At 38.9% G+C, this 27,404-nt stretch overlaps 1 protein-coding gene across 5 annotated transcripts in view; it reads left to right on the forward strand.

The window, feature by feature from the left end:
* rai14 (retinoic acid induced 14) overlaps positions 1 to 27,404 on the forward strand; it is a 37,491-nt gene continuing 10,087 nt past the window's right edge. For 2 of the 5 annotated variants that reach the window (XM_081613535.1, XM_081613537.1), the window contains exons 1-8: positions 1 to 288; positions 1,939 to 2,023; positions 19,441 to 19,571; positions 22,102 to 22,190; positions 22,315 to 22,379; positions 23,467 to 23,524; positions 23,701 to 23,771; positions 27,235 to 27,341. In XM_081613535.1, the coding sequence (XP_081469661.1) occupies positions 1,988 to 2,023; positions 19,441 to 19,571; positions 22,102 to 22,190; positions 22,315 to 22,379; positions 23,467 to 23,524; positions 23,701 to 23,771; positions 27,235 to 27,341 (557 nt within the window). In that variant the 5' untranslated portion in view covers positions 1 to 288; positions 1,939 to 1,987. Of the gene's footprint in view, positions 289 to 1,936; positions 2,024 to 19,440; positions 19,600 to 22,101; positions 22,191 to 22,314; positions 22,380 to 23,466; positions 23,525 to 23,700; positions 23,772 to 27,234; positions 27,342 to 27,404 lie in introns of those variants that run through there. The other 3 variants (XM_017308019.2, XM_008424058.3, XM_081613536.1) reach the window with 2 other exon arrangements.

Here is a 27,404-nt window from a genome sequence, read left to right on the forward strand (position 1 = left end):
AACCGGGCTTCGGGCAGAGGCAGCCTTTGAGTTCAGTCCGGAGCCAGAGGAGGGACGGAGTCCACCAACGACTGAACTTTTAATGCATGCGGGCCGAGTCGAGCCACCGTGTTGTCTGGGACTATTTCTTTGTAGCTTTTAAATGCATCCTCCGCGTTGATTTGGCTTCACCGCTGCTCGTCTGTGTTGTTCAATAGCTGATCAGTTTTTGTCCTGGAAAGAGAAAAGAAAGCAAGCAATCAAGCTGTTGTCTCTTTTTATTTGTCCGTGTGAGTCCAACACAGTAAGGTAAGTGTCTAATAGCTCCATAATCACATGAGGTAATTTAGTTGTAGTTGCGGACATTGCTCTAAGCAAACCGCTCAGAACTAATTGTGAGTAAATCTCAGCGGAGCCCTCAGGAAGCTCCCGTTCAATCCCCCGGCGTTTAACCTGATCCAGCTCGGTGCTGTACAGGGATGCACGCCTCATACGTTGGACGTGTTCAGAGGGAGACGAGTTGCAGCTTTGAACGGTTCACATACTTTATGTAGGGGCTGGGAAACTGTAATCGTAGTTGCTTGTTGTCTCTTGAACTTTGATAAGAGAGCCACTTCTCTCCCTTCTTGACACTTTTACCTCAAGTCTGTTATGTTTTGCGTTTATTTTGCCAAGTAATGGCATTCTGCCGCCTGTTCTTGGTATGAGTTGTATAGATTATTGGATGGATTTGCTGTTTCTAGTTCAATAAGACTTTCCTGCTTTATGACATGCATATAGATATAAATGAGAGATGGGAAGTACAGAGAAAGGTGCTCTGATATGGTCTTCATGTTCTAGTAGTACGCACAAAACACCATGTAGAAAATGTGACCCTGCAGCACAACACCTTAGTTTAACCACCTTTAACCTGCTACGCCTTCAGTGAGTTACGGTAGTGGCAGTATCTTGCTGTGGGCATACTGTTCATTAGCAGAGACAGGTTTGATGGGAATATGGCTGGTGCAACTCAGTACCGGACAGGAAAAAACCTCGAGACTCTGATGGAAGTTCACTTTCCAGCAGGACACTGACCCTAAACACCCAACCAGAGCTGCAGTGGAATGCTTTAGTAAATCATATTTATGTTTGAATGGTCCAGTCAAAGTTCAGACCTAAATCCAGTTAAGAGTCTGTGACTCTTTCAAAGCGACGCTCAAGAAATCGGCAGAAATGTCCATGTCTTGTTGAGTGGTGGGAATGCATGGCACTTTTTAAATATTTTTTTTAGAAAACAAAAAAAGCACTGCTTTCATCCACTTGATAATTATGCATTACTTTGTGTTGTTTCAAGACAAAACATCCATTTAAAATATATTGAAGTAAAAGGGGCAAACATTAAAAACAAGTTTTGTTTTTAATGTTTATTTTGGGGTTTTTTTAAATAAGGAAAAGCTCAAGGAGTTAGAGTACTTTTGCAAGGCTCTGCATTTTTGCTTCTCAGTTGAAATAAAACCCTGTTGCTGAAGTAATTAACATGCTTGGATGCTTAAAGGACTGAAAACTGCTCAAGGCACTTAGGAAACAAAACTTTGGTTCCCTGGGGATTTTTTTTTTTTTGCGATTTATAACATCCCCTTTGGAACAAATGGCATTTTCATCCACAGTTGTTAACGTCGCTTATTAGCTGAGGTGAAATAGTTGGATATTAAACAGGTTTATTGCCTACTGGGCTTTTTGTTAATGAAACTGTCATTTTTAGACATTGCAAAGTTGTAAAGACTGCGCTGATTTACTCACAATGTGAAACTCGTGACTCACCGCTGAAGCATGATATATTTTCAACTCCTGTTCACCGTTACCTTGTGGAAGAAACATCCCCGAAGCACTTAATGTGTCAGAAATCTTCAGAGTCACAGTTAAAATAGGAGGAAACGTCACTGAGGCCATGTTTGAACATCTGTGTTTTGTTCTTTGCAGGAGATCAGCGAAGCAATTTGAGTGACTGACTGCATGGATCAGACTTAACATGAAGAGCCTTAAAGCCAAGTTTAGAAAAACTGATGTAAGTATTCAGACATATGTTCCTGACTGTATAAACGGTGTGTGTGTGTGTGTGTGTGTGTATGTGTGTGTGTGTGTGTGTGTGTGTGTGTGTGTGTGTGTGTGTGTGTGTGTGTGTGTGTGTGTGTGTGTGTGTGTGTGTGTGTGTGTGTGCACATATATAAGTCTGTGAGTGGTTTGACTCACTGTCTGTGTATGTTTGGCTCAAGGAAATCGTGAAGGATTTTTCTGGCAGAATCTCTCAGCTTTAAGGCCAACAGCAACCTATGGCTTATTGATAGAAAAAGCAAACTGAGGTAGACTGGGAAATAAAAACTCTTTATTGATGAAGTCTGTGTATTCCATTCGGAGTTCCCCGTAGAGCTCTTATAAACCGAAGAAAGCTTGCCATGATTGATTTCTTTTTTTTTTGAGCAGCAGCTTTTCGGTTCATACGGTGCGTGTCATTAGACGTTTTGACATCCTGGCAAGGCAAAGTTGTTATTTACGGTGCAGGATACAGACTTACACACCGGGCTTGTCCCACAAAGTTTGCAACAACTCCTTAAACTGCTCACTATCCCGTACGCTATGAATCAGTCTTTAGGGAGGAATTTCTCCCCGTCGGTACAGTCATTCATTTGGTCCGGGGTTTGACATGCTCTCACAGCCACAGGAAGTGAGGCGTCTCCACACCGTCTGAATCATCTGTTACCATGTTGACCCCTCATGACACAGAGCCAAACAGCCAACAGGAAAAGTCTGTGATTCTGACAGAAAACAAAACAAAAACTTTTTTGTGGGGGATGGAAGGTGTGTCAGATGCAGAGGAGTCAAAGAAGGCTGAGTAAATGGCACATTTGGTTTATGTAGGCAGTTTCCAGGAGATTAGAAGTGTGTGGGGCGCTCTGGTTAAGTGGCATGTGGGAGAAACTATCCAGCAGAACAGGAATTAGATGGAGTACACCCGTCCTTTCAGAGTTATCCCCAAAACACACAGCAAAGCATTAGCGGGGCCTTGATTGCTGTTTGAGAGAAAAAGCCTGCGGCCACACGTGTTGTGATCACTGTGCAGCCACTGCTTGAAATTTGTAAACTTTTTGCAAATCGAGTCAGCTTTGCGGAGGAGTACAATAGGGTCCATTGTTTACGCAAATGTCAAACGCACGATGGCAAGGTCAAATTGTTCCCTCTTAACCAGTAAAACGAAATCTGCCTCCACTTTTACTACTTAACCGTTTTACTGCTATAATCTGGGTTGCTGTTCTCAGTAGGCTGAGCTGATGCTGAAGCAAAACACTCGTCCTCGTGAAACCAGTCAGTCGTAGGCGGCAGGAGAGACGAACAGGAAGACCTGTGGATGTTGATGTTGCTTGGAAACGCAACTGATGCCACGTTAGGCATGCCTTTACAGACCACCCACTCGTACATTGTCGCATTTGCTCACTGAACTGTTGATGCTGCTTTTTGCAACGTGTCATTTTTATATCCAAACGTTAACACGATACAACGTGGACGGTTTTGGACGTCCGCATTGCCAAAGGAAACTAAAATAGGAGCAGCACTAGGTTTTGCTGTGTTTGTTGGAGCATACTTTAATCTTTTAGGGGACAAAAAAACAAGTTAGTGTTGTGATTTCAGGTTAAGCATGGTGATGGTTTTCACTGTGCTTATTCAACAGTTCACATAAGTTACATTATGCAACTTAAAAATGAAGTAACACATTAGGTCAAAACGATACAAGAAACAAAGAAAGAAGAGAACTTGATTAAAGGAAGTAAAGTTCAGCTGTCCTGGTAGGATTTCTTTGACATTTATATCCTTTAGCTTGAGACATAGCGTTTTAGAGGTCACAGAGAAACGATGGAATTGTTTAAAGGTATCTGTCAGGAGAAGGGCTTTATATCAAAACATCTGCGGCACATCAGAAAAACTCAAGTTAGACCTTAGTCAGAAAGGTGGACAGGATGTCCACAGCAACTCTGGAGGAGCTGCAGGATTTCCTGGTTGATTTTCCCTTTGTCTGAACTAAGGTTTCAACCAGTGTGTATTTTCTCTAAAAGAAAACATCCAGGTCTGAAAATCTTTCAAAACCAGGAGGAAAATGTGTTGATTCAACAAAAGATGATTTTTTTCCCCCCTTCAACCCAAAAGGTATTTTTTGACAAAAACATCACTGTTTTTGTCAAACAGTGATGTGATGGCAGCTTCATGCTCTGGGGTTTCTTTTCTGGTGCTGGAACTGGGAAATTTTGCAAAAGGGATGAAATTTGCAATCGCCTATGTTAAAAATAAAAAGGGGTTTAATTTTTCATCCATTGTGAATCCAAGCATATCATAAATCAACAATAGAATAGCTTCAACATGAGTCATGTAAAAAAGAAAATAGTCTTGCAGCAGTTCACTGTAAACCTTTAAGATCCACTTGATGTTCAGAAAATACGTCCATCTGCTTCTACACTGACAAACTACATAACATCCAGCCATGAGTTTTTAGATAAAACATCAAAGAAGACATTGTTTTTCATTGAAGATCATTTATTGGAGTAAAAACCTTGCCAGTTTTGCGGTCCACTCTTGCATAATTTAAACGACTGGATATTTTTAAAGACAAAAAGGTTTTACAGGGTAATGTGTTTATCCTAGCCAATAGTCATTCCACAGCTTTTTATAGAGAACCAGAGCCACTTTAATAGAAAGAAAACATCCCATGGGCTCTATTTTAGGTTTTGTGTGTCAATGACAGATTACTTAGGAATTCATCCCTCTCCCAACCTCCACTACCACCCTAAAACAATCCCTTCATTTATTTCCTTTTGCAAAATAATAGAAACCCAGTACCATTGTAAATAGCTTTTTGATTAAGTAAACATATTTCCAGCCAGATAACTGGCGCTGGAGTCTGTGGCTGAGATTTAGAAATGAACGAAACGTTTCACTCCGAGCGCCCTCCTCCAACACGGCGAACCGAGTGAAACAAGCTTGAACACCCCCACAACACGAGGTCCAAGCGGGGCAGACATCTAAAAAGCAGGAGACTGTGGGAGAGAGCAAGATGTGTTATTTTTGTAAGCGATATGGACGGATAAGAGTGCAGTGATAACAGCAGAAAATAACATTGGTTTTTTTTTTTTTTTAAACGACTACCAGGGAGAGCACAACATAATTCAAGTCTGCTTGTATATCAGAAACTCTGATTGGAACAGATTTCTACTTGTATCAGCAAAAGCTCTGGATTCATTCATTAATTCACAGTCAGACGACTCGGGGCCCAGGCAGCTATTAAAACCAGAGGCCTGGTGAACCCGGTGGAAAATGTAAATTGTTAAATAAGCACAAACAAAACTTTTTAATGATGCATACAACATGCTTTTGCATTAAAAATTAAATGAGTTTTGCTATTTTAACGTCATGGAGACCATATTTTTTTTGAAGTCCTAAATAAATCAATAGATTTTTCACATATTTGGGCTTCAAAACATGAACTAAAAGACTTGTATTATGGAATAGACTTTTTTTTTAAAGGTTTTTCATATCAACATACATATTACATATTCAATCTGGGTTTTATAATGTTTTTTTTTATTATAGATGTATATTCATATCAAACATTTCATTTCAATTTATTTTGTTGTTTTACCTCCACATCATTCAGACAGGGAACATTATCAGTGCATCATGCAAAATCTCTTCGGCTGTTTGTCCATATAGCTGCAAAATATACTTAATTGCAATCGTCAGTGAAATATCACTTGTTTGGTATTTGGTCGATTGGAACGCCAGGCTTATAAAGCACTGGGGGAAAACCTGACGACTTTAATGACGGAAAGCGTGGACAAGCTTATTCACATATCACTTTAGTGAAATTTCTGTTTTCATGTAAAAACAGCAATTTCAAAATTCCAGACAAAGGTTTAGCAGACTGTGGACAAAGATTTATGCAAGTTTGTAATGAAAATGCAGCTCCTCTCTCTCTCTTTCTCTCTACGCCTTTCTTTCTGTCGGTCCCTCTCTCCCCCTCTCTCTGTTTTTCACAACATATTACAGAAAATACAGCTTTGGCTTTCATAAGCCTTTTAAAATCTCTGGGTTTCCTCTGACTTCACTTTAACGACCTCTCACTGGTGGCGAAAATGGCCTAACTCTAAGTCTTTGGCTTCAACTTCCACAGCAGGTGGAGAGTTTCAGTAATGATAAAAGATTAGATTTTTCATGCCTTGTCAAGGCTGAACAAGCTTAAGTAAAAAATTAAATAATATTTTATTGTTTTCTCAATTTTCAATTAGAAATGTCATCATATTTATATGTTTGCTTTTGAGATAATACATTTAACATAAGAACAACGCTGTAAACATTGAGCAGAAGTAGTAAATCAGCTTTCACTAATGCTGGACTGTGTGCAGTTCAGCTGCAGAGTGTGAAAAGGCTGCCTACGCTTCAGGTTGGCAGCATTGTCCAATTTCATTTTTTTTTCTGCCCAGATTAGGTGAGAAGACAGCTGGCTATGTGAGCACGGTCCCACAGTCATTAAACACGTCTTGTAGACTGACCTTTGACTAAACGTATTTTCCCACTGAAATTCTGTGCATACCAGAACCTAATAGGGAGGTTGGTTTATCAGAAACTTTGAGCAGGTGTGTTGTTATGCAAGGACAAAGTGGATCAGAGGAATTCTTCAGTGTGTCTCTGTGAATGTCTTCTGTTTGTCAGCTCTGTTAAGTCATTTCCATACAAAAAGTGTTTTTTTTTTCTTCCCTCTTTTGTTCCATTTTTCGTTGTTCCGAATTTGCTCTAGTTTGTGGATTTGTGTGTTATTTTGGATTACCATATAAAGGCAAACAAACAGTGAAATGAGCGTCTCTGTTTGTGTCTGCCTCTCTGAGTCTGGTGGAAGTGGAGCAGTGTTTTAACAGACACAGACAGTATAATCTGGATTCTGGGAATCAGTTTGGCAAACGGCCACAGAGAGACTTGCAGGCATTCTTGCTCTTGTCCAGCGCAGAATTTATCCATAAATTATCTGAAGAGTGAAATGATATTTAAGTACATTTGTATTAAAAGATATCCCTTTGCAAAGAAAAAAAAACCATTATTTATTCCAGCTCTACATTACATTACCGTTTATCTATGGCTTCAATCAACAGTAATGAAAGTAATCTGACCTGCATTTATACAACTCTCTTATTCTTGAAACTGCAAGAGTGACCACAGTTGGTTATGCATATATAAAAGAGCGTTTCACATGGACCCTCTACAGTTTCTTGCATCCTGTTGCAGTTTAGCAGCAATGATAAATATTGCCTCAGTGGTTTAGACTAACTATAACTTTTTGTCTTAAGGTTTTTGTTTTTTTTTAAATCACAATGGAATGTGGACTTATAAATGATTAACAGTTTAGTAAGTATTAAGTTTTTCATTTGAACACAATTGTACAAGACGGATAACGTCAAAAGAAAAGGTCCTATTTAATCAGTGTTTTGAATGAGAACAGGTGTGGCAGTAATCAGGCCTGGGTGTTGCTAGAGAAAGTGAACTCAGGTGTGATAAACCACAGTTAGGTTATGTTTTGTTCCAGTTTTTTTTTTACATTTTGTTCCGGCAAATTATCTACTTTCTGTAGCCATCTCTTGTCCGTTGAAGATTGACGCACATTTGCTTTACCTGAGACGCCAGATCTTTTGTCTGTCCCATTTTGAAGAGCGGCAAATAAAAAGGGTCTTTGTCCCTTTGAAAGCTAGAATTAAAAGTTATGGACCAGAGGTGTTTCAAGTGCGTTCTGCAGAATATTTATAACCTTTAGGTGATCCAGAGTGTAAATAAAAAAATTTAAAAAAGGGTGAGATTATCTCTGTTAAACTAAAATCAAAATGTTAATTACAACACAAAATGGACGTCGTTGACTAATCACGTTTTTAGATTTAATTTTAATTTCATACTAAGGGGAATCTCAAATATCCAATGACCTGGCAGCAAGTTTTGCCATAGAACAATTGACCCATATCCTGCTCCTGTTACTGGTAATCAACAAAACACACACTCACACACATTTCATTGGAAACATTGCACACTACAAATGTACTGAAATTAAATATGGCATTTTATAAAAAAGGAAGCTATTTTAATGCTTTTTACACATCATTTTCAGTGTGTAGTATTTGTAGATTTTAATTAGAAAAATCATAGTAATCTTACCAAAATCTGTTTCACAACTGTTTCCTGTTTCATTTTTAGCATAATAAGCTAAAAATGTTATCCCGTTCCCTTGTGGCCATTAGACAAACACGATTAGCTGTGCTGTCGAGAAGAAACATGTACACACTAGAAATTTACTGAATCGTCATTTTGCTTTTGTCTGCGTTGTGGTTTGGATATAAACTCAACCTGCACTCCATCCTATCACACTGCTGAACCTGCTCCCCCAGCTGCTAGACTTAGCAGGATTACTCAAGGCTTACACACAGACACACTCATGCGTAGATTAGTAACCACAGCAGACACACACACACACACACACACACCCACACACACACACACACACACACACACACACACACACACACACACACACACACAGACACACACACACACCCTCCCGTTTATCACCTCCTCTGTGTCTAATCGATGTGTGGATTATGCTGTCTCCTCTCACGCCCCACAGCTGCTTTATGGTTTCAGTTAATCAAGACAATAAACCCTAACCTGTGTGTTCACTGTGTGGCTCAATTTGACGCTTCTTCAAATTGTAAAGGCTATCAATTTGTTTATGTGAACATCTGAGGAATGGAGTCCTCCTTATCAGGAGTTATGAAATGTGTCTGCTGTGAACTGGAGCAGAACAGTGCAGAACATCACATGCTGATCATCTGAAAACATTTCTTTAAAAAACAAAAAATACAGTGCCTTGTGTAATGTTTGGATAAAAAACATTGAGCCTCAGTTTCTCAGGATTCTCTGTTCTGCACGTCAAGGAATCATGAGAGAAAAGTGTTTCGCTCTGCTTTAGCTCAAAACGTGGGGGTGGTGGGGAGAAACACCATCCATTACAATTTCAGAGACGTCTAGTTAGAGGTAAAAAAAAATTTCATGAAAGTTCAACTTGTATTGTTCCGGCATAAGTGTGTTTGGTTTGGCCAAATCTGACTTCAGTTGGCATGCGGCGATTTATTCAATCTGGGGGCATCGGGAGGGCATTAGAGCTGGGAGCAACAGTGAAACCTCTGGGGCAACGTTGTGTTAAACTGGCAGAGGAGGTGGAGGAAGGGTGTGTGTCCATGTCATCATCAATCGTCAACAGGAATACAGCAGCCCAACGGATATTTTATGAGCCTTGCTTCATTCAGTCAGGATTCCTGCACAGTCTTTGAAAAGGGTGGGGAACTTTGGAATGTGCTTTTAGTCTTTCCCACATCTGACGGGGGACGTGTTTCCAAACATTTTTGTACCTTCCCTTTTTTAAAAAAGTTGAAAACCTGAGTTTTGTATTGTAATATGTTGCACTTTGTGTATCCAATTTATTAATTAAAAAAAAAACTGGGGATGAAAGCAAACACCATTTCTTAATCATTTGTCTAAGCCAGGCTGTGTCGCCTTTTCTATTTTTTTTTTATTATGCAAAAGATTTAAAAATGATTGTGCTCAACATGCAAATTACTCACTTGAATTTGCCCCCTTGACATCCCTGAAGAATGTTGTAAATGCAGATGTGAGCTGTATGTTAAATGAAACGCAAGGGGAGACATGGTAAAAATGACTCAGGGAGTCCTTTAACATGGATCCAATTAAAGCAGGAACTGCCTGCTACTGGCTGCGTATATGAACTCCAGAGCTTCAACCAGGAAACCTGCTCATCAGCAAATATACCCAGTGCTGTGGGAGATGGGCTCACTGCTGCTGTCTGCGCATATTTGCATGCAGATTTGTTTGTGGGCGTTTCTTGAGAGGCCGCTGTGCTGCGTTGTGGAAGAATTATTTTGTCTGCTAAGAGTTTTTTTATGGTATAAAACATAAAAGATGTAGTTATTTGAAGAAGGCAGTGAAAGACTCGCTACTGCCGTTTGCCTTTCATTGTGCTTATAGATTTGTAACTGCTTCCTGGGGTGACTAAGGGGAGACATGTTGCTTAATCAGTTTAACCCAAAGTAAAATTAAAGACCATCACTAAAACAGCCAAGAGAGACTAACATGACAGATTGTTCCACATATTTTTGAAATTTCGCCCAAGTGGCATTACTGTGCTACACATGCATAGCACCACAGCTGAAGGAGAATATTTAGGCCTAAAGACTCTTTAGATGGTAATCTGAAGGACTATTATAGAAGTGTAACAGTGGAGAACATGAGTATGATGAAGAAAGAAAGGCTATAAACAAGACACCTTGTTGGACTAAGCAAAGAAGTCAGACTCAAAGGCCAAAGTTTGGTTTACTGATGGTGAACGACTGAGCGTTTTGAGCAACATGGTCTGCGTTTACATCAAGAGATGGATGGATTGATGGATGCTGAGATCCATTTCAACTGGAAGAACTAGAGCTTTCCTTTACGTAAAACGCACTGTATCAGAAAATGCTTAAAAGTGGAGTTTTCAGCTCTTTGTGGTGTAAGATATGACAGGCAGGTTTCTGGAAACAACTCAGGAACTGTTTAGCAGGCCAAATTCTTTCTTTCTTTGAATGTTTTCCTTCCAGCTTGACACAAGGACCAATGAGTCTGTATAGTGCTTTGTTTTAATTGGACTCTAGTGCTTTGCTTTGCACTACGTCTCTCTCTCTCTTTGTGTGTGTGTGTGTGTGTGTGTTTTCAAAGTTCCTGCCTTATCTTGACTTAAACGAGCGCCGCAGTGTTTTTTCCCCCCTCCTCCAGTGACTTTCTAATCAACCCTCCAGTATAATGAGACTGGTTGCTTTCCAAGCCAACCAGTGTTTATTTATAGAGCCGGGGAGGCTATTTGTGTCTTGAGGAAGTTTTGTGTGAGGCTATTTTTTAACTGCACCCATTATGGTCCAACATTGGACATGTGCATCAATCCTTCAGCTGTGTGCTGGAATTACGAGGCAGGTAATTTATAAGCCTCTTTCGCCATTTTCTATGGAAGTGATAATGTTAAATGTATAATTTATGCACAGTCACTACCTCAAATATATGTGAGAAGAGTAAAAAGTATTACAAACTCTTTTTTATGAGTTTCTCAAGAGTTATTTCTTTAGTTAAGAGAAGGAGCTGGGGGGTAACGGCTTAATTTTAATGTTCCCTCTCCTCTGTTTTATCAGGGTGTACTCTTGCATGTTGACTGCTGGAAATGTTTCCTGGTCCCTGCTGGCAAAACCCTAACAGGATTACACAGATAGATGGATGGAAGAATGCAGGAATGGATGAATAATCCGTCAGAACAAATCCAGAGGGAGATGTTTCAAATAAAATAAAAATCTCCTCCTATCTGCATTTAATTACAAAGGACTGCATACAGCTGCCCTGCTGTTTTTTTATTTTTTAGAATTTTCAGTCATTTTCTTTAGATGCTTTTTCTGTTTATATATATATTTTTTGCATCAACAACTCAAATACTGAAAAATCGATTTTTTTCCCTCTGTTCACTAAACAGGATCTCCTGCCATTGTTAGTCTCTTAAAACATGAACAGGGAACATGTGTTTGATTCACTTTGTGGATTTTAATAAGACTCAGTTAAAAGTAAGGGGGAAATTCTTTGATTCATAAAAAAGGATAATTTTAAAATTCCTGAATTTACTGTTATGAGAAAAAAATTGCTAGCTCTATCCAAGAACTTGGAGCAAATTTCTTTATTTTTTTTGCATAAAAGCATCTGAACTGTTCAAATAAAAATCGTCAGGCCAGACGACAAAGAAAAGTGTAAATCGGTATCGACCAGGAAAGGTCTGATCGATGCGTCACTGAATATGCACACTAACTCTATAAAGAGGGGGGGATCCTCATCACACAGATCTTTTTATTGTTGCGAAATTTTTATATATTTTTTTGTCTCGATGTGTTTCTGGTACTATTTCCAAATGAGCAAAGAACTTCAAATAAATATGCTGAATCCTTACTTTACAACCTCCTTTGTGTGTGCTACCACTGTAGGAAGTTATTGTTAAATAAATGTTTTTGTTGAGACTGTCAAATGAAATATTAAGAGACTCAAATTAATACTTTGCAAAAAAGAAATACATTTTTAGACTGATGTAATCCTTCACTAAAGTGGGGGGGAAAAAACCCTAGATATTCTATTTGTTAGTTTCAGGTAAACATCCTTGGCAAAGATGGGATGCTGTTCTGGAAAACAATCAAACAATCTTTTGGATGCTGGCTTTAAAACACACCTACAGGAGCATGAGATGTGGTTCTGTGAATCACATCGTCACAATCGTGACGATGTGATTCACAGTCACAATCACAGTCACAATCGTAACTAATAAATTATTAGTTACGATTTAGTGCAAATAGAATGTATTAGCTTTAAAAAAAAGTGATCGTTTTTCCTTGTATCAGCTTTATTCTAGTGGTTTGTGGCTACAATAACCGCATTGAGGGTGACACGTTCAGATGGCTAACCTGATTATTAGTGGTTGAGTTGCATTGTGGGTAATGTGAGGACCAAGTTCTGGCAAGGAGAGGGAATGCTTGGAATGAAAACCACAACTTATTTGGTTTGGCTGCATTGATTTTTCAGCTTCTTCTTTTTATTCGCTGTCCATCGGGAATTCCACAGTAGAAACAGCCTTGAGTCGCTTCATGTCAGGTTCACTATAGCTCAACTTACGAGGGAGGCTCAGGTAGACATACTGTCCGTTTCTCAGCCGGGGAAGATCGTTCCCGTGATCTGGATTTGTTTCATCATCTAACTGTGAGGCCTGCATTGGCCAGCATTGTGAAGTAGAAGGCAACGTCTTTCATTCTAAGAGCAACCATCTGGTCTTTGTTTAACTTTTCAGAGTGCTTACTCTTTTATTCTTGGTTTCAGACTCTAAACTGTCGCGGTGTGTGTGTGTGTGTGTGTGTGTGTGTGTGTGTGTGTGTGTGTGTGTGTGTGTGTGTGAGTGTGTGAGTGGGTGTTTGTAGTACACAGAGCAGTAAGCAGTTTCAGCTGTAGCCCGACAGAAAAGATGTTTTGTTCCAGGAGATTCGAGCATCAGCTTTGCAGCAGATAAGGGGTTTGAAGTGAGCAGCAACCACTGATGAAGGGAGGGGGCTGGGAATACTGTATATGTGTCGGTCTCTGGCTTCTTATCACTTTCACGTTTTATTCTGTGCAGTTTTTCACATTTTTTTGTTCACTTCCGTACTTCACTCCTTGGTCTCTTAGGCTTTTTCAACCTGCGTCCACGTTTCTCCTCTGTGGAAGTAAATCTTTTCATGGCTGCGTCTTAACTCCTGTCTAACCTACTTTGCATTCTCATTAAATCCCATGGACTGCATAATTCTTACTTCTCCAAAAGACAAATGTGGGTTAGTGTGCGATTTAGAAAAGGGGATGGTGTTTTGTTTTCCTGGCGCCTGATAAAAGATGAAAGGATTTATCAAAGTAATTTGGGATGGCTTTGACTTTCTTGCTCTTATCTAGCTGATATAGGGAGGTCTGTTAATCTGTTAGTCTTTTTTTTTTTTTTTACAATTCTTTCTTTTTAACCCAGGCAATCTTTTTCATGCTAATACTTTTTCTTTATTCCTAATTTATGTTTGACAAGCCAAAAGTCCTTGATTTTCATAAAAATGTGTCATGGTGACCAATTATTTTATCCTTTAAAAACAATTTTCAGAATTTGAATTTTAGTCTTACCCAAACAAAGATTTACATTTTATAAAAGTTATAAAACAGCCCTCCAATTTCTTTGCTTCTTGTGTTAGTTTTATTTTCTGGCCACTAATTCATTGGGGTAAAATAAGCTTGACTTAAATTGACTTAAATTAATTATTAGAATTATTTTTGTCATATTATCCAACACCAACACTAAAAGCATTGAATCATTTATTTCAGTTACTGACTGCTTGCTAATGTTTTTGTTCTTAGTATTGAAGTAAAATGTTACATGACTTCCAGATTTTCTTTTCACAAATAACCTTGAAAGTGAGGCATCCATAAACTCATTTCAATGCAAATAGCTGTAGAACCTATGCAAACATACATTTTTAAGTTGGACTTAGGGCTGGACTTTGACTGGGACATTCTAAAACAGGCTTTGATCTAAGGCATTCAGTTGCAGTTCTGGCTGTGTGGCTTAAGATCTGCTGAAAGGTGTCTGATCACCTCTGACCTTTCTTTTCCCTGTGGAAGAAACGCCACAATGCTGCCAACATTGTTTCACAATGTGGAACGTCTTTTAATCTTCATCTTCCACATAATACGTGCCGTGGTCCCTACCTTTTTCCCTCCCATAAATGTCTGATTTCTAAAGTAAGCGACTAATAATAGTCCTGCTGACAGACGCTCCAATCTGAGCTGTGGGTTTGTTCAGTTCAACTGCTTCTTGCTTGGCCTGTTTGCTCAGACAGGTGACTGTCATCCTCTTTTTGATTCCGATGATGGACTAGATGTTGCACTCTGGGGTGTTTATAGCTTGGGATATTGCTTTGTAATCTAACCCTGCTTTAAACATCTTCACAATTTTTTTTCTGACCCGCTTGCACTATATTACGCTGTTTATCCATCAATAACAAACCTCACAGATCTTGACAGAACTGCTCTAATTATGCTGATGTTAAATCACACACGTGTCATGAATGTCTTAATTCGGTGGCTTCTGATTGGACTGGGTTTAATGAATAAAAAGTGGTCTGAATACAAATGCACACCACACTTCTCATGTTTTTCTTGGAATATAATGAATGCAAACCATGTATTTATTATTTTTTTGTCCTTCCACTTCATAATTATATTTATCTTCAAAGAACTGCTAACTTTCTAATTAAAAGGGTCAGTGCAAAACGGGAAGAACAAGGTTTAAAGAAGAATAAACAGACTGGAAACGGTGGGGATTAAAGCTCTCCGCTATCTCTTTCTCCCTCTGCACGTCTTTCCAAAACCTTGAACTGCATTTTTACTCCTTCTACACAGTGGCTCTGTACTCGCTTGTCCTCGCAGACAGCCCTCAGGCCTGGACAAACAGGAAACACTTAGTGTTATCGGCTCACTCTTTGTGTGTCCTAATGAGCGTCAGGCTAAGGACAGAAAGGGAACACACACCCGATTCTCATGTAAACACGTTCTGGAGTACAAAAAGGAGAAAGACGGGGATAAACTTGAAATAGAGGCACGAGACGGGGTGGTGGGGAGAGACAGAACAAGAGGAAACAGAACTGACAGCAGCAGAGGAAGGGAATTTTACTTCCTTCTGGTAAACTCTGATCTGAACAGCTAGCTCCTAAGGATATGTGGTTTAAATACTACTGTATTGAGCAATAAGCAGCAAAAGGGCTCAAAAATCTAACCTTTTTCAAAGAGATTCAAGTTTCCAATGTTTTTCTTTGTTGTGAAGATAGACAACTGAGAAATAACTACTACATTTCTTTGAGTTGAAAGCTGTGCTGTGCTTTGCGCTGCCTGTGCCAGCACATTATATATATATTTTTTTCATCAGATGACACTTAGCTTTGTATGTGGCCGAAAGTGGAGCAGCGCATTCCGCTCCACTTAAACTTGTCCACCACAATGTAGCTGGGTGCTGTGAGCGTCACTCTGCTTCGTCCTGACTGTCCGTTATTTCTTTTGTTCAGGAAGGTCACGTGGTCGTACAACTGCGCTCTTCAGTTTTTCCCTATAAGTGCTCATGCTGAGGATTTCATTAGAGTTTTGACTTTTATGTCAAACTAGTTTTAAAGGAAATAACCTTATTCTCAGTCGTCACAGCTTCTAATAAACTAATGCTTGAAAATAGATAAAGAGAAAACATGACGTAAAAAAGCAGAATTTTAGAGCACACATTAGGAAGTTAGGCTGGTTTTCCTTTCTACAGATTATCTTACACCGTTTACAGATATTAAAACATCTATTTTTATAAAAAGAAAGGGGCTGCTGCCTCCCCATATAAGTCATCATGAATGTTTGGAAGAGGTGCATTCTTATGAATGGACAGAAAATCTTGCTGAAGAACATAGTACTGCTGTTTATGTATGAAGTAATATTTCCAGCATAATATTACTGATAGACTGAGTTTTAATTAACGCTAAAGTATTTGCATAATTTTGTGTTTGGCTCACTCTTTAAATTAATAAGTCAGAATATTGTCACCGTTTTATGTTAGCAAGTTTCGCTGCTTAAGAGATTTAAATAACAACAAAGGCGAATGTTCTCATTGCATACTTAAGCTCCATTTTTACATGTTAAACATAACCAGTATAATTCACATCACTTGAAATTCAATAGGCACGACTGAATTTTTCCCAGAAATGACCTTTTGAGCAGAGGGCCCCCTCGGGTCGCTGACGTTTTTATCACTTATTGGTTGAAATCAACTTGACAAGTCTCCGCTGAGTCTGGGAGCTTTACATACACGGGCAAAGAAAAGTTTATCTTAAGGGATAGCTTGTGGAAATGAGAAGATTAAAATTGATTTATTCCTGACGGGGTTATGCAAACATTACAGGATCAGACGCAGCATCAAAGGATATCAGTACGGTTTATTGGTTTGAGCCACATAAGGAACACGCTAGTTGAGGGAACGAGTGTAAATGAACAATCCCTAATGTAACTCCCTGTGTTAATTAGTCTGTCATTTATGGGGGGGTGTTTATTTTGTCACCGTTTCCGGATCGTAAAGGCTCTCAATTACAGCCATTGGATCTGCCCTTCCTGGTATCCACAAAACAAGATAAGGGGAGCGTTGGCTTCTGTTGAACAAACGCTGCATATTTTTCAATTAGGGCAAATGAATATTGTAAACTCAGCTCCTTTTGATGTTTCTTTGTTTTTGTCCCACAGGATATTGTTCAGATGTCCACATTATTTCATTCAGATTTCTTTGCTCTAGTAGGAACTTTCACTATTTTAGTGAAACATGCCCTCTGCAGTAAATGAAAAACACATGACTAAAGAAAAATCACGAGGCTCTTGAGAAGAAGAAAAGAAACCTATGCACTCGGTAAGGAGGTGTAGCAGGGATGTTTCCCACTGTGTTGTGTTTCATTGCCCGTCACTCATTGTTACAGATTCTTCTTTGTGGGGGGTTATTTAGAAAAATGTCATTTTTTTTTTCCTGTTGAAGTCTAGCTTAGTTTTTTTGGTGCTGTTGAAACTCTGCTTTTGCCAACAGGGCATCAAAACAGTCTTCTCTTTTGGTATAATTTCACAAAATCAGAGCACACAGAGAAAAAGACCTGCGACCGTTGCTTTGTACAAAATCTTCGGAGTTCTCAACCTCCTCCTGTATTTTATTCCCTCGAACTCACCCCACGTCGTTTCTGTGTCATTTAGGTGTAGAAACTGAGATGAGCACAGAAGAAGATTGTTTTTATATCCAAAAACAAGTGGGTCATTTATGTGAAAAACACAATGACTACTAATTTAAGCGTAAGACTGAAAATGACAGTTGACCTTAAAAAAGCTACATCTATTATCTTTCTTTCTCTCTTTATATTACATTTACCAGATTAATTAGAGATTGTTCCTGGGGAGAGGCCAGTCAGCTGGTCAGTGAGACAAAGCTGCAGTCATTTTCATTGATTATCAGAATGAACTCAAGTGTCTGTTTTCCTTTGTAATCTGAGAAGAACGATGGCTATGCACACAGACTCTTGGGAGAAACAAGCCCACAGCATCACAGATCCTCCGCTGTACTTGGCAGTGGGCATGATACACTTTACCATGTAGCGATCCTTTGTTTCACATCATATCCATCTGGCATGTTTGTTGCTGTGTAGCTCTTTAAACTCTTGTATTCAAAAATCTCCTCCGCGAGCCATATTCTTATTTCCAGTATTCATGCCACTTTTCCATGCTAGTGACTTTGTGTCTTTGGCAGCAGAGGTCAGTGGTGGTCACCTCAGCTGCTCCAGTGATTGAGGGGATTTTTATAGCCCTCCAGTTTCCACCAGCTATGCAAAATGTGCTGCAGCGATTGCACTTGGGTGTTTGCCCTAGAGGCTATTTACACCCTGTAGTGATAACTTGGCATTTTGCTATTTCTAAAATAAGCTTCCACACATGCATTAATGGAGCCAGAGCTCCACCAGCTTCCCTGTGTAGGTCAGTGGGCTATCAGGTCAGATACTAATACTGGACTGCCGACTAATACGCACAGGTGGCTGCAGAGAGAGCTGACTAATGAACTTATGTTGCCAAGTCGGTGTGGGCCAAGGGTTCAGTTTTTCTTCTTTTCCAACCTGCTTTCATAAACTACTTCAAATGGAGTTTTTCTTTTATCCACTTAGTTCTCCAAATAATTTGACATACTTTTTTGTCTATGCCAAATCTCTCTGCTCTGTTGTGTTTTATTCCAACAAACTTCGTTTGAGTGTGTTTAGCATGAGATGTGAATGAGGTCATTCTCAAAGCTTTCCAGTCGATGACTTGTTTTAGTGTTAATGGCCTGTCAGTGACGCATTATGTGGCCATTTGGTTTGTGTACGTTGTTGCTCGGAGCTCATTCTTTCTGGAGCTCTGCCCAGTGTGTGCTCACTATATGAAAACAAATGGTGTGTGTTTGTGTGTACATGCAATAGCAGAGCGAAATAACATTTTGTTCTCTCAAAGAATGATTCCTCAGGTTTTGGATTTCTTAGCCTTTTAGATGTTCTTTGGAGTTATTTAGATTTTTCAGATGTTTAAATCGCAGTGACAGATTGTCAGACCTTCCAAAGAAGTTGAAATAAAGTCAGGAAAAAAACCCAACTGTCATACAGCACTCTACTCTTTTATTGTATGTGGTATATTTGTGTTAAAAACCTTCAAATAAATGCATTCTCAGTGCAGTATCATATAATAGCATCTTATGTTTAAGCAATATTTTGAATTTGGAATTAAGTTGTAGATTATTTTGATGGTGTCACAGTTATTAGCATCCCTTGCAACTCTAAATGTAATTGAAGCATATTTTATTGAAGTTCTTAAAGTTTATCAGAGTATACAGTTCAGAATTTCCTAACCCTATTTGAAATACAAGAAAAGATGTCATTCAATACTGGCTGAAGTTTGTTGATATTTAAGGTAGAAAATAGACAGTAAAATATTTGCGTGAAAACAGTCATTGGGAAGCTCTTCTGTAATATGACCTGAGCTTCTGAGAAACATTCTGAGCAACTTTGATCCTTGTTAATTTCCCAGGTTAACAAAAACTTGACCTATTTTGTGAACTTCTTGTTTTCTCAACAAGTCATGTGCAGTCCTGCATCGTTTTCTCTTCCATTTAATTATACATTCTGCTTTTTTTGTGATTGTATTTTTATGTTTCATTCTGGCGGCTTATCTTCTTTCCTTCAAATTGTCCTCTAGGTAAACGAGTGGAACAAAAACGACGAGCGCCTGCTTGCTGCCGTGGAGCATGGCGAGGTGGACAAAGTTGTGTCCCTTCTCACTAAGAAAGGTGCCAATGCTGCAAAGCTGGACGGCGAGGGGAAATCGGCGTAAGCTTTCTTTTCATCGTTTGCTTAGGTTTGATTTTGTTTGTCCTTTGGTTTTGTTGCCTTTGCTTTTAAGAAATCAACACAGGAATCTCATTGTGCCAGAAAAAACATACAGCTATATTTTAATGACTGTTTAATTAATGCACAAGAATCCCATTCTAGTTTTTTTTTTCCTCATAGAAAGGAATTCTTCAGAGGGAGTCATTTACATAATAAAAGACAGGGAGGGATTTCTGAAGAATGTTCAACAATGTTGAACTCAGAACTGTCTGGAAGTCCTGTGGACTGCAAGACTATCAGTCTGTTTTCCTTTTTTTTCGTTTATCTTTTTAATTAAGGATTCAACAGAAAACTGCATTTCCAAGGTCACTATCTTATGGAAGTGCTTTCATGCTCCAACACACAACATTAAAAATGAATGCGCAGCCCCAAAAATATGTCTTGAAACACTGGCCTTCATGCAGCCTACATTGCGTTCATTGTTTCAAAAGTAAATAATTTCTGCAGAATCAGGGAAGCTTGTTGCCTCGGCACTTGAGTTTGTTGATAACACAGAGCCGAGGTGTTCATATTTGATCTTTTTTTTTTTCTTTTCTTTTTCCGCAGCGTGCCGAGCGGTTCACACAGAGCTAGGTGCATGGAAACAGGATCAGATGCAGTGAGAAACAAATATGCAGATTTTCATGAGCCGCTGCAAACACGCAGCCTTTTCATTTCACGGCCAGCACTAATCCTTGACCTTTTGTCTATATCCGCTCAAACGGATGTGCACTCACGACTTTGATACATCAACACGATTGTGATGGTTTTGAACTGAACTTTTTTACAGATCGCATATAGATTATCTCTATGGCGATAAAACCTATTCATAAGGCCCGCAGAGCTTGTTGTGTGCTTCTTTGTGGGCACCGGTTGGTATTTATTTCATTCTGCTCACAGAGGTGGAAGGGAATTGTATCGATTGACCTCTTTGTATGTTTGCCTCACATGCTGCTTGATAGTTATTGAATTCGTGGGCACGAGGCAGTATTTTAAAACTGTAATTGGTCCAAAGAAACCCAGTGGAACAAGACCGTCGAAACTGTCGGCACACAGAAATTGTTAGTAGAATGTTTTGGTATCATTACTAAACCGGCTCCTTTGTATTTCCTAAAACGGTGAAAGTGCTTATTGACGCAACACACTAAGGAAACTTAATCCACATGTTTAAACCAAAAGATTTAATGTTGTAATTATGTGAGAGGCGCTCACATAATTACTCACATAATCTACTTTAAAATAACCTTCAATTAAAAAGTAAAAGCTGGTTCTTAAAGGTGTTCCACATAACCTCTGAAGTTGAGGAAAACCACTTATCTGCTGCTAGCCTGTTTGTCTGGATGCAGAGCTGGTGAAGTTTCTCTGTAGTCTGTCAAAAGCAGAAGCCCAGCTTTGTCCTACTTATGGGTCTACATGGTTTGTGTGGGTTTGCAGCTGTGAACGATCTACGTTGCTGTGTCGATGGAACAAAAATAAACAGGAATTAGGTTGGAGTGGGTTTGTTGTGTTGTTAACAAATCCGCTAGGAGTTGCATGGCCCAGCCTCTGGCACACCATATATCCTCCCTGCTGTAGCTGGCCAGGTGACTCCTCTTCCTCCCTCTCCTCTTCCTCCTCCTCTTCTATATCAAGACATCTTTTATCTTCAACAACACCATTGTTTCCAATGTCAGTTAAAAAGACCGAACATCTGCAGTTTTGTCCATGGTGGCAAAACAATAAGACTTCTCCAGCAGCAAGAGCAATCACCATAGAGATCCCTATGTCTTGATTTCAAGAAGCCATTCAGTAATTGTGTTTTCCTCTAGGAATCTGTTCTTTTTTGTTTGTTTGTTTGTTTGTTTTTTAGCAAGTGTCAGTATCTTAATTTATTAGATTTGGCTTCATGGACTAACAATAAGATATCTTATTGTAAGAAACAGGATGAAAAATCTTTGTTCTAAAAGCTAAACGGCGGGTCTGAAAGCAAGATCATACTTTCAAGTTTAAACTGAATTACTGATTCATTTTCTCTATCAAATAAAGCCAAAAACAGTAGACAAGATATCATTTAATCTGATTAGCAGTGAGAATGGCCATAAAAGTGAAAGGTTGCTAAAATATATACATAAAAAAACGAATTACAATTTGTATCTTTTAAATGAAGATATGCTTGTCTTTAACACTGCCATATTCTCTTTGCACTCAGTAACCAGAGAAATGCGGCCGATATGATTTCCACATGATGACTGAGAAACGTTTTGGTTCTGTTTCTACTGACAGCCGCTTCCCTGACACTTACCTCATGTGTGTAAACCCGGCACCAAGCTGCACCGCTCACCGGCACGTGGCTGTAACGTGGCCCGTGCCGCGGCTGAGATGTGTGTGACGAGCAGCTGCTGCGGATTCTGTTGGATGGGAATGGGAATAAAAATCATAACATTCCTTACGGAACGTCAGACTTGTTGTAATTCTGTAACTAATTTGTTCCTCGCGTTGGATTTGTGAACAGGCTTCATGTAGCAGCTGCGCGCGGCCTGACAGAATGCCTCGCCGTGATGTTGGCTCACGGAGCTGACCTCTCGGTCACAGATGCTGCTGGTATGTACTGTAGTCACAAGCTACATTCTTGAAACTGTAAAAGAAAAACTCTCAGAAATAATTCACATTTTTTTTATCTCTATAATTCTCTGTAGCTGTAACATTTCCATTACTCTTTGTTAAGGCTTTACTCCCTTACACCTGGCTGCCAAAAACAATCACCTGGAATGTTGCAGGAAGCTTATTCAGGTAATGTTCATAAGCCAAAGTTTTTTGTTTTTTTTTTGAAAACATGATTTGTCGTAGAATAATAATGTTTCACGACCTACACTAAATTCATGTAATAAACCCTTTAATATATTGTGACAATTTCAGATTTTCAACACACCTTTGGAGTGTGCTTAAAACCAAATTGTGCTTCATAGCACCTTGCAAAAGTATTCACACCAACTGTTTACTCTTTTTTTCATGTTACAGTGTCAAATTTCTGTTTATTTTATTCAAATTTTCCAACACAAACTGGTGCATATTTATAAAGGATAGTAAAATGAAGCATGTTTTTACAACTATTTGTGCAAAGGAAAATTGTGTTGCATACCAGCATTTGTCCCAAATACAGATGCTAAAGAAAAGCTATCATCATTTTCCTTCTACTTAATGCTATTTTTTAGTTGGCCTTTCACATAAAATACCATTTGTTTCTATTTGTTATTCAGCAATTTGAGGGAGATGAATACTTTTGAATGCACTGCATAGTTTAGGTTTAATGTCAACAAATCATCCAGAATTTTCTAATTTCGATTCTATGTTGCAATCTAAGAACAAAACAAAAGGTATGAAAGGACAACCTGGACCAAATGAAGCCTGTTGTCTGAACTGTCATTTTGCTGCCGTGGTGCTTGAAACCAGACAGTTTCAGGGCTTCATTTCTTTACCCTGCTGAATGTGTGTACAGAGCAGCAGGTCAGCAGGACAGAGAGGCAGTAACACACTCTATTCCCACTCTCATCTGCTGACTTGACTGCCTCATGACAGTCTGCAGCATCACCGCAGCACACACTGCCCGGCCTCCTTGCTCAAACTAGAGTCTGCTGCGTAGCAGATGTCTTGAATGCTCTTTCTGACAGATTTTGTAAACTACCAACTACTTGCTGTCTACTATTCATAAAAAAAAAAACAGTCAACTAAATAAAAGGCCAAATGTAACAAACAACAAGCCAAGGTTTTTTTTTCATATTTTTTTCAGTGTTTTGGGGAGAAACAATAACTAAAAACTCAGCTTGTCCACTTTGAAATTTAGCATTTTTTGCTAAATAACTCTCTCTTTTTACTCCAGAGTAAATGTCCTGTTGATCCAGTGGATAGCTCAGGAAGAACTGCTCTGCATCATGCTGGTAGGTATCTCAGCAGCCTTGGAGTTAATTATACAGGCCAACTTTTATATAGGCTCGGTCTGAACGTGGGAATGTTTCTCACAGGATCAGCTTTAAGCTGTAATTTCATTTGGATAAAATTCATCCTCCATACATGGAATTAAATGATACAGAGTTTCTTCTCATTTGATCCTCAGCTGCTGGTGGGAACGTCCAGATTGTTCAGCTGCTGTGTGAGCTCAAAACCCCCATCAACCAAAAAGATACAGTATGTATTTTTTGACGTCTTCTGCTCTGTCTAACCCACGCTCGCCTTTTCTTTCCAACAGAATTAAAATGAGTATAGTTCAAGATGCATTGGCTTCATCCATTTATCTAGATTCTCATAAAGAAACATTCAGAATTTCATTAAATTAAATTAAATGAAAATAGGTTTGGAAAATCTAGAACGTATTTGTATTTTAACAGTTGATCAATCCACAAAATAGAAATCCGTCTTTGCTTTGTGTCTCATTAAAGGAATTGAAACCGTAGGGACTGAGCGACGGGGCAGAAAAATGTGTAGTTCTGAAACTGCAACTAGTGAAAAACCTTGATAGTGCTAACAGGTGCTCCCCTAGGGAGCGCCTCTTTGTTCATTTCTAGACTACGTTCAGAGAAAGAAAACATTGACATATGCAAATTAGCTGCAGCAAGTGCGCGTCAGTAGAAGGGAGCCTCATGAGCCAACATTTCCTCTCATTTGTCATCTGTTTGAAGATTAATTTCTGTGTGTGCGCTTAAGGTAGAAAGTCAGAGTTCTGTGGGAACTTACGGTGCAGACATGTGGTCTCCATTGCAGTGACAGACCATGTCTGTGGTTTTCATCCAGCTGGGAAGTGGAACCATGAAATAGCATGTGTGTGTTTGTGCATGTGTTTAAATGAGAGTGGAGGGGGAAAAACAAGTTTATTTCCATTTTATTATGCTCTTTCTGGCTTGTTGGAAATAAACTCATGACACCCACTTAACAGTCATTCAACCTGGTTGTAAATTTGATAATTTATGTCCGGTTAAAACGGATGTTAGCCATGGTTTTATAAATATAAGTTCTAAGTTTCATTAAAAAAAACATAGTGCCTCTCTTTGACCGTTCAAGACTTTGAGATGTGTGCAAATTATTGCTGTAATAATTACATGTAGATGTAAGGCTAGTGAAACTGTTAGCAATTAATCATTAGCCTTCACTAAACATTGTTTTTCAAAGGCAGCCATTTTTTCTCTGTTTAAAAGCAAAAAAAAAAAAAACAACCTACTTCTGTCTTCTGTTAAAAGCCAAGACAAATCATAGCGTCATGTTCACTGAAGATCATTTACTTTTCCAGCCATAATTATCTGCAAATGTGTACGAGCAGTTTGAGCCTCTCTGTCTTCTGTTAGCGGATGCAGTCGGTGAACCGGTCATCTGGAGTACAGAGTTTTTAACGCTGAGCAGAACATGCCAGCTTGTTTTCCTGGGGCGGTTCATCGCAGCTGTATCGCATTGCTGTACCTGGATTTGACTTTAATAAACACAGTGCAAAGTCAAACGAAACAGAGAAACGTCTGGCCAGTCATACATATTTGAAAAGCAACTGCGTACGTCAAACAAACAGAAACATTAACCGTTCTTTATCATCCGCGTTTCAGATTCAGTTGATGAAAATATATTTTAAGGCTTCTTTAGCTTTGTAGCTTTTTAATAGAGTGTATAATAACATCTAGTATGCCTGTAAAGGTAATTTATGAAAAACACAATCTGTGTTTGGGATTTTATGTTGCACCTGCATTAAGCTGCGCTGCATTTATTTGCGTGACCAGTTTTTTTAAAATATGATGGCCTGCATTCTCGCGTTTCTGGAAGACGTTTTTACTCTCATCCGAAACTTTTTGGCATCTATAATTGCTGTTGATAGGAACCTATAGTTTCTAATTAGAAACATAGGTAATAGTCATTTAATGTATGGTAGTCATGTGTCACATGTTCTCATATTATTAATATTCCTTGTGGAATAATACAGATTTGTTTTACTGCCAGTACTTTGTAGTTTAGTGGTATTTAGTATCTAGCAGTGATTCAGTGTGAGGTTAAGGGTCTTGTAGATTTGGGGGTTGAATGACAGGGTGACAAACTAAATAAAACATTATTGACTTATGGAAATCTGTTAAAGGGATATTATGAAATATAAAAAAGCTTGTTATCTCCTCCTGGATTTAGGAAAGCCTAACTTCATGTGAGAAACTACTGCTGAAAGCACAGAAAAATAAACCTTTTTCTAGAAGTCTGAAACATTTACAAAGTAAATTCAGTTAAAATTATAAAATGATCAAACACCAAAATGTTCATAGCATCTCTGTAAAATAAGAGGGAATAGATCAAGTTAAATTTTGAAGTAAGCCTTTTTAAAGCCTCAGAAACTGACACAGTGTTGCAGTTACTGCCTGTATTTCTCTCATCGGCTTCCTTTAGCTTTACGCTTTTGCCCAAATGTGGGTAATTTGTCAGAGAGCGTGCCTCCAAGTTATGAACATAACTAAACTTACACGACTAGGCCAAATAACACACCTGTATAGTCACACACACACACACACACACACACACACACTTAATCTGTTGCCCAGAAAAGGACAAAATAATTTTTGCTGTTTGGTTTCCAAAGTAGCAGCAACACAATCTGGGCAGAGCCGGCAGGCCTGCTAAAGTCTTTAACAGAGCTCCAAGAAAACCCAGAACATAGTTTTGTCCTCTTTGGTCTGTGGAAACAGCAGCAGCCTTGTAATATAAAACACCCAACTATGCTGACGTGGTTTGCAGTTTCATGTAGCTCCTTTGCCTGTTGGTTCTGGGCCTCTTTTTGAAAATCATGTTTCAGGGTTATTAGAAATTGCATTGGAAGGATAGTTATTCACAGAATTTGCTTTTGGATCTCTTCATATGTGAATAAGTATTTTTTTTTCTTTTTTTTTTAAATAGAGCTTGGTGAAACATTTGAGTGTCCAGACTCCATTTTGCAAAACATAGGAAACCAGCTTTCTTCAATTTTTGTAGTGTTGATACATAAACATATGTATCCAATCCAAGGTGGGCTCTACCTGCCACAATCTAGTCTGTTAAAGATAGCCAGAAAAATTGTTGAGATGTTCAAAAATGTCAGAAATCTTGCCTCTTTTCACCATGTTGGCCTGAACGTGTGAGTAAAAACAACCATTCAGCACAGGCTTTGGAAGCACAGGGCTTTATTTAGCTGGTTGATTGGGGTTAGAATCTGTCAGTCCAGGTGAAGAAGGTGCTACATTTCATGAAATACTGCTGCCGTTAGTCAGGTCTGACAGCTGCGTGTTAAATTCTGCAGAACCCACTCATTAAAGCTGCAGCTTTGGAATTTTTTCCCCCTACAAAGACATGTGAAAAGGATTGACATGTTATGGAGAGACACATATGGTATTCATTGAAAAATAGCCAGCAGCTAATGACTAAATGACTATTTTCATACAACCACACAGAGTACCAATTAAAAGTTTAATACACCTCACTATTTACTATTTCGTTTAAAGGAGTTCAGTCAAACTCTGTTCTGTCCTTTCCCAGACAAAATAATAGAAAAATTACTTTGTTTTGTGAAAAATGTTGGATGTTTGCGTTTAGCAGTTGAAACCTATAATACGTTCAGTACGACAAGGTTCGATGTTTGCAATGTTCGTCTGTCTCAAAGGACGACCTCACTCCCTTGATGCTGTCAGCCAAACACGGCCATCCCGAGGTGTGCAGCACTCTGATAGACTGCGGTGCTGAAATCAACACTCCTGACAACCATGGCAGGTAAAGAAATGTAATTTAACAACACACTTGGAAGCAGACTAGATATTCATAAAGTGTCTTCTT

This window comes from Poecilia reticulata, chromosome 12 (genome assembly GCF_904066995.2).
Source record: "Poecilia reticulata chromosome 12, P_reticulata-male-v2, whole genome shotgun sequence".
Lineage (NCBI taxonomy): Eukaryota > Metazoa > Chordata > Actinopteri > Cyprinodontiformes > Poeciliidae > Poecilia > Poecilia reticulata.